Source organism: Paroedura picta, chromosome 17 (genome assembly GCF_049243985.1).
Source record: "Paroedura picta isolate Pp20150507F chromosome 17, Ppicta_v3.0, whole genome shotgun sequence".
NCBI lineage: Eukaryota > Metazoa > Chordata > Lepidosauria > Squamata > Gekkonidae > Paroedura > Paroedura picta.
Window position 1 is genome coordinate 24,064,446 of NC_135385.1, and position 7,361 is coordinate 24,071,806.

A 7,361-nucleotide genomic window follows, 5' to 3' on the forward strand; every position below is an offset into this window, starting at 1 on the left:
CAAAAAAAAAAAAAAGAATCTAGGGGAAGGAGGGTAGTTTTTAGTTGTGACCTGTGAAAACAGAAGGTTTCAGACTTTAAATTTAGCAAACACGTTCTTACCCTGGATCTTGCTGAGGAGTTCCACCTGCCTGGAAAGGCTTACGCCCAGGTAAACAGGATTGCGTGGCTCGCTTGCTGGATTGGGAACAGTGTTCTAAAAAGGGACACACGGTGAAGAAGCGGCTCCCCATCCTGTGAATTTAAGCCAGCGTGCTCCCCAAGCTGAACGGAGGTTCGGATTCAAACACTTCCCAGGGCAGCCCGCTGGCTAGGTCAGGGGCCCCCACGGGCACTGCGGCAGCTGCCCACGCCCTGTCTGGCACCTGCCAAGTATTTTCAGAAGGTGGGCATGGCTCCTGATTGGGCCGCTGGAGAACGGACTGGCTGTACAGATTGAAAGCCATTCTGTTAAATGGGAGCTTCGGCCTAAAAATCTGACCAGGGTGTAGCGTCCTTGATCCCCCCCCGCCAGCCACCCAGAAGTCACCCAGAAGGCTGCCTTTTAAGAGGGCCAGGAGTCAGCCATGTGCGTGCAACGACGTGAGCGTAAGGCCACCCTGATTTGGGGCGTTCAGATTTGGCACGTTCCTCGGAACGCCCTTTTTGAAGGCAGTGAAGGAACGGAGGAGAGGGAGCGGCCCAAAGGTGCTGAACCGCCAGGCCCCCAGAAGCCACGTTCCGGGCCGGCCCTGGAAGCGCGAGACGAGCCCTCCCCCTGAACTGGCCGGCTTTTGTTGGCGCCTGGGTGCCCGTCCCGCCGGGCAGACGCTCTTGGGAGCAGCAACCTTCCTGTCCTGGCATTTTGCGCTTAGAGAGAACACTGGGGTGGATTCTGGACTTGGGTTCCCCCACCCCCACCCACCCCGTTTTGCTTTATATATAATATATATATATAAAAATACCCTTGGACAGGTACAGACGAGAACCAATTCACTGTACAGAGTTCACTGCACAAACTAGCTAAGAGTAAAGTTTCACTCGGTGTGTTTCACTCGCCACCTCGGAGGGAGGGGGAAAGAATCGGGGACTTCGGAGAACATCGGCAGCCAGCCGGTGGACCTCGGCCGCGCCACGGGAGAGACGTGGCCGGTTTTCTCAGGGAGGGAGGGGTGGGGGGGGTGGCTCGTTCCTGTTTGCGGCTACGGCCTCCTGGGACCCCCCGGCCTTCAGTAGGCGGGCACCTGGTAGCCTTTGGGGCTGGTGTTGAGGGTCTCGGTGAACGGGGGGCTCTGGTACGTTTCCGTGCTCTCCACGCCGCTCCCGGTGGGGTACCCGGCATTGGGGTCGGGGGGGAACTGATCCGTGGCAAAGAGGGTCATGTCGGTTCCCAGGCGGTATCTCTGGAGGGCCTTGACCGTCAGGGCGACCTGGAACCAAAACAGGGAGACGGAAATGCTGCAGGGGATCAGTAGCCAAGGCCAGTCCGGCCACCCAACGGAGCTGCCCTGGTGGCCCTTCTGGCCTGCTTCTCATCTGGCTGCAGGAATGAGGCCTCCCTCGGGGGGCGGGCAAGGGTATGGGGTGCCGGGTGTCCCTTGGGGAATACCTGAAGACTTAGGGGGGGGCGTCAATTATAATGGTGGGAGTGCTCCTGGGGTCCCCTGGAGACTGGCAACCCACTCAGGAGCAGCTCTGGCCGTTTCTTCACCCCCACTCCGCCCCAAGGACAGGCCCCCCATGCTTTACAGCCCCTTGCAAGGGAAGGGGGGAGCGGGTGCCCCACTGCAGAAACCGGGTTTCTAGATCCAGTTAAGCTGGAGCTCTCCCTGGAAGAGCCTCCCTCCTCTCCCCTCCCCTCCCCTCTCTTTCTCTTTCCCTCACTCCCTCCCTCCCTGTTGCAGTGGCTCAGCCACATTGGAGGGCCAGGGTGGCAGGGGAGGCTGAGTTTCCGCCGTCTGGCGCTCGGCAGCCTATAGGAGTCGGAGGCCCAGGCCGAGGGTCTGCTTTGCGTCCCCACTTGGGCGCAGGGGTCCCGGGGCGGGTGGGCAAGGCACTTACCCAGGAGACGATGGAGAAGAAGCAGAAGGCGATGGCCGCCCGGGCCGCATCCCCCGCTTGCAGGGCCCCTTTGCTGGGCGGGGTCCGCTGCCACTGGTTGGCCAGGAAGCAGAAGCCCACGAACCAGAAGAAGGCCCAGAGACCTGGAAGGCAGCAGAGGCCCTGAGCTCCCGGGGAGGGGCCCTTCGTGCACGCTGGCCCACCCTGTCGGCCGGCCGGAAGGAGGTCTCCGGCTCAGTTCCCGCCCCCTCTGCTCAAAGGATCTCCAGTAGGGGAGCCAGCAGCAAGCCTTCCTCTGCCCAGCACCATGGACAGCTCCCCCAGGGCCCACCGGCAGCCAGCCAGGCAGGCAAACCCCTTCCCTTCCTTCCTTCCTTCCTTTTACACGCAGCATGCCCCGTCCACGTTGCTCGCAGAGACTAACAAGCAGCAGACCCGCTGCAGCAGGAGGCCCCAAACCAGGCCAGGCACAGAGACGGGGCAAAGAGAGCTGGGAAACAGCTTCATGACTGCTGACGGATACCAGGCAGCAGCAGGAGGAGAATCTGGGCCGCCAATGCATCTATGCGGAGAGCAATGTCCGAACGTGGCCCGGAAAACGGGCAGGGGCAGGGGGCTTTGGACCAGGGAAAGGGCAGGCTGCCTCTTGCGAGCGCCATATTCCAGATCTGTGTCACGGTGGCCGAAACCTGGACGCTAGGCCCAAGAGCGCCGTGGCTAAGACTGGAGAACTGTGTTTGATTCCCTGGTCCCCCTCCACAGCCGGGTGACCCTGGGCCAGCCACAGTCCTCTCAGAACTCTTCTTGCAGAGCAGTTCTCTTAGAGCTCTCCCAGCCCCGCCAACCACACAAGGTGTCTGATGTGGGGAGAGGAAGGGGAGGGAATCGTAAGCCTTGGACCCCCGGTCCGCCCCGCCCTCTGCCCTGCAGGGAGCCTACCTGAGAAGGCCAGGTCCAAGAGGACGACCCGCTTCCGGTCCTTCACGCTGCTGATCTGCTGGAAATTGAGGTCCACCACCAGGAAGAAGCAGCAGGCCAGGAAGGCGATGAGGCCGATGGCCACGCCGTAATTGCAGGCTCCCTCGTGGCCGTTGTAGACGCACCGCAGGATGGGCGACTTCTCGCTGTTGACGTAGCCCTCGTTGATGATGGAGCCGAAGACGATGATGGAGAAGACCTGCAAGAGGGAGGGCGTGGGAGAGCCGGCGCTGCCTCCCAAAGGGCTCTCCAGGGCCAGGCAGTCATGCAACGGAGGCACCACGTGGCACCGCCAGGAAGGGTCTGCGCTCGGGGGGGGGGCTTCCCTCTTTGCAAAACGCTCCAGAGGAAGAGGTGCGAATACAGACTGCAGGGGCTAAGAGGAAGACCCCCGGTTCTTCCCGCTCCCTTCAGGGCTCTTTCCTCTCTCGGGATTTCGGCTCACAAGACCCCGTTGGCTGAACTGCCGCAACGGCATGGAATGTCTACGGGCATTTCAACTGCTCAGTGGGAAGGTGTCAGCACCCTTTGCAGTAAGGAGGGAGGGGGAACACCTGTCTGAGTGGAAGAAACGAGGCCTCTGGAGGGCACAGGGACCAGAGAAGGAGCGGGGACAAGCGGTGAGAGAGACGGAGTCTTCCATCTAGACCTTGGGGCTAAGAGCCAGCCATGGGCCTCCACTCCAGATGTTTCTCCAATCCGCTTCCGAAGCCCTCTGTGCTTGTTGCCACTGCCCCTTCCTGCGGCAGGAATTCCCCGAGACTCCCACCGATTCCCTCACCCCACCTGGCCCTTGGACATCTTCCTTCCTCTCTTCCAGCCGAGTGGGAGAGCCCCACCCACGGTCGCCAGGCCGACAAAAGGCATCCGGCCGGAACAAGGAGCTCAGGAGCTCGGCTGGCCAGGAACTGTCATATCAGCGCTCCCCCCCCCCGCTCCCCCCGCCTCTGGGCTTGCCTTCTACTCTTGTTCATCAATAATGCACCAGAAAAATGTTTTCTTTTGGGCTGTTGGGAAGCCTCCAGCAGCAGTTTCAGGGAAACACACCCCGGCTGCCAGGAGCGTGGAGCGATTTGGCTGCCAGAGCAAACGGGGATGGGTTGACCGCATGGGGTGACCCCCTCCCCTCCAAACAGCCTCGGGGGGGGGGGCCTCAGAGCGAATTGGAAAGCAGCGTCCCATTGGACCAAGCGGCATGTTTCTCCCCTCCTCCAAAGAGGGAGGCGCTTTCGCCCATCTGACCCCCACACTGGACTTGTTAGCCATCAGCGGGGGCCTGGAGGGGAGGCCTGCCTGATCCAGGCTGAGAAACCCCTGTGACATCACCAGCTCAGGGCGGTCCCCGCACCCCTTTTCCAAAGGCCAAAAGGACACCCCCTCCGGCCCCTCACAGGTGAATGCAGATCGGGGAGGCTTCCAGCAAGCAAACCCATGAGCATCCATGTTACGTTGACTATCCACTTCCTGTTGAGGGACACCAAGAGCCCCCCCCCCTCCAAAGCAGCCCCAATCCACTGGGGGTGGGTGGGAATTAACTGGCTGGCATTTCTCTGGTTTTACTGCCCATCTGTTCACGCTCTACCACTCCTTCATTTTCCTCCCCCTCCTCCCCCCCTCCTAAAACATCTTGTACTGAACACACAAACCTCAGACAGACACAACACCCCTGGTCCTATTTAAAACACCACCGAGCTGCGTGGAAAGAAGGAAAAGATTATTTCTCTCTCTCTCTCCCCCCCCTTACTATTATAAGACTAAGAAGGACCAGGCGTCGTAAGGCAAAGATTTCCTCTATTAGCAGCATAATTCACAAGCAAGCTGACAAGGGGCCCGGCCGTTGCTATTGGCTAGGCTGCTGTGATGTCACAGAACGTTCAGAGGAAGGTGCCAGCGGCAGAATACTGAGAAGAACTGCAGCTTCTGCAAGGGAAATGAAAGGGCTCCCAAAGAAAATGGCTGTCAGTATACCTCGCCTCTTCTGTCTCAGGTCCCCCAAGAGATACAGGACCAGGAAGAACATACGGATGCAAGAGAAGCCCTGTGGGGTCAGGCCATCACTCTGTGTCACACACAGGCCATCCAGGCCATCACTCTGTGTCACACACAGTGTCCCAAACCCAGGGGTCCTCATGAGATCCACCAGCGGGGCTAGAAATCCAGAAGCCCTCCCACGGCTACCCAATTATTGCCCTGTGTTCAAGACATTAACTCTCCCAATCTCCTGACAGTGATCTGGCCTCAGGCTCCATGATCTCTTGAAAGCCAAGAACAAACCCTTCGACACCAAAGAAAAACAGTCAGAACTTCGTTCCCGCCAGAGAGCGCTCCAGGGTGGGCCGGGACCTACCTACAGCCTGGCACTGTTCCTTTCTGAACCTCTTGGCCTGCTTCGAGACAAGGGTGCCTCTGCCCAAGGGCAAAGGGCTCACCCCCAGCCTCTGTGCAGGCCTGCCAGGTCTCTCCTTGTCACCGGTGAGGGAGGGGAGGGGCACGCTGGGGAACCCGTGGCGTTTTGGGGGTGGAGGAGAGGGACCTCCTCAGTGGGGTGCAAGGCCACAGAGCCCTCCCTCCCAGGGGACAAACTGATGTAGTCTGGAGATGACCTGTGATTAGGGGGGGGGGTCCCCAGCTCCATAGCCCTGAATCAGAGCACAGGTAATCCAGAAAGGATGCTGGGGGTACCATTCTGCCTCTGGCTCCCAAAAAGCCTTCCCAAAGCCTTGGGAGGGAAGGAGACGTCAGCCCACGGCCTCTGGGCCACGGCACAAGAGCTCTTGGAAGGAGAAGAGGAGTCGCCCTCTGCAAATCTGGGAAGTGGCCTCCTTTGCAGGACGCCACAAGGGCCTGCCTCTTTGGGCTCGGGCCCTCTTCTCGGAGCCAAGCATCTCCCTACTCCCGGCACGGCTGCAGCTGCGTTCCCCAAAGGGACCTACAAAAAGCACCCAAGCTCCAAAACGGCCTGGAAGGAGGGAGGGAGGGAGGATCGGGCTCAGCCCCAGAGGCCACATCCAGCCACCCAAGCGGCTCAGGGGGGCCCAATGCCTGCCGCCTTCACCCAGTGCCTGCTGCTGTTTGTTTAAAATTCAGACAAGGGACTGGCCACAGCGGAGGGAGGGAGGGAGGGAGGGAGGGAGGGGGATGCTCTGAGCCCTCCGGCAGCAGGGGAAGGCCAGAGAGCTGCCCCCAGCCCCGCCCCACTCCGAAATCTCGCCCAGGGCTTGGGGAGGGAAAGGCCACCGGCCGGGGAGGAGAGGAGGGCGGCTTCCGTGCCCACTCCCTTCTAGATGCGCCGCGGCTGCTGCGGGCATCCGTTCCCCCCCCCAGCCTTGCCCAAATGAGGATGGAGGGAAAACAATCAGTGGGGGAGGCGTTGACCGGCTGTCCATGCCAGGGGGTCTCTGTGCCAGGCGTGGCAAGGGGGGGCACGGGCACGGGCACGGATCAATGGGCATGGAGAAGAGACCCCGATCTCACTCTCACACCCAGGGCACGGAGACAGCCAGGAGGAGCCCCCCCTCCCCCCTCGCCCCTGTGTCTCCCTTACCGCGGAGGCGAGGCGCAGCAGGGTCTGGGGCCGCCGGAGGAACTCGAGCGGGTCCAGCGAGCCCCCGGCGCGGCCGGCTCCGAAAGACGCGCCCTCCATGGCTGCTGCCTCCGCTGCCACCGCTGCTCCTGCTCCTGCGCCTGGCGCAGCCTCCGCCTCCACGCCGCCCGCCGACCAGCCAGGCAGGCAGCCGCCCGGCGCCCCCCAGGCCCCCCTCCCTCCCTCCCCCTCTGCGCCTCGCCCCAGCGGAGAAGCCTCGCCCGCTCTGGCCGGCAGCCACGCCCCGAGGTCTGACCAAGGCTCTGGCCCCCAGCCAGAGTCGGGCACCTGCCCGGTCGCCGTTGCCGACTCAGGCCGGCAGCCACTCTCCAGTCTCCTTCCCCATCCCCTCCTGCCTGGTCCTTTTCACTGGAGATGCCTGGGATTGAACCCGGGACCTTTGGCACTGATCCTTTGAGGTCAGCATTGTCTACTCAGGCCGGCAGCAGCTCTGCAGGGTCTCGGCTGGAGGCCTTTCCTGTCCCTTCCTGCCCGGCCCTTTTTAATTGGAGATGCCGGAGAGTGACCCGGGGACCTTCCCCAGTGTGTGAAGTTGCCTTCTACTGAGATCACGCATCCATTGCCTGCTCGGGCTGGCAGCGGCGCTCCAGGGTCTCTCGGAGGAGGTCTAGTGCATTTGACACAAGATATTCTACTGCTGTGTCTGCGTAGGGAATTGCTCCCTTTTGCGACAGGCACGCCAAAGAGCATGGCTCAGACCCACAGCCAGCCCACAAATGCCACACACACTAGAACAGCAC

At 61.4% G+C, this 7,361-nt stretch overlaps 1 protein-coding gene across 1 annotated transcript; it reads right to left on the bottom strand.

Annotated features, from left to right (window-relative positions):
* Positions 1-240: 240 nt before the first annotated feature.
* SYNGR3 (synaptogyrin 3) lies at positions 241-6,772 on the bottom strand. Its single transcript, XM_077316909.1, has 4 exons — positions 6,562-6,772; positions 2,979-3,216; positions 2,040-2,182; positions 241-1,408 (listed from the first exon to the last, which is right to left on the bottom strand). Exons 1-4 carry the CDS (start codon positions 6,658-6,660, stop codon positions 1,208-1,210), a joined length of 681 nt encoding a protein of 226 aa, XP_077173024.1. The 5' UTR covers positions 6,661-6,772; the 3' UTR covers positions 241-1,207.
* Positions 6,773-7,361: the final 589 nt, after the last annotated feature.

Bases quoted from the DNA above. Each gene is read 5' to 3' on its own strand.
- SYNGR3 (XM_077316909.1), bottom strand. From the start codon at position 6,660: ATGGAGGGCGCGTCTTTCGGAGCCGGCCGCGCCGGGGGCTCGCTGGAC. The intron at 2,183-2,978 runs GTAGGCTCCCTG...GCTGCCTTCCAG, and splicing joins CTTGGACCTGGCCTTCTCAG to GTCTCTGGGCCTTCTTCTGG. The intron at 1,409-2,039 runs GTAAGTGCCTTG...TTTTGGTTCCAG, and splicing joins TCTTCTCCATCGTCTCCTGG to GTCGCCCTGACGGTCAAGGC.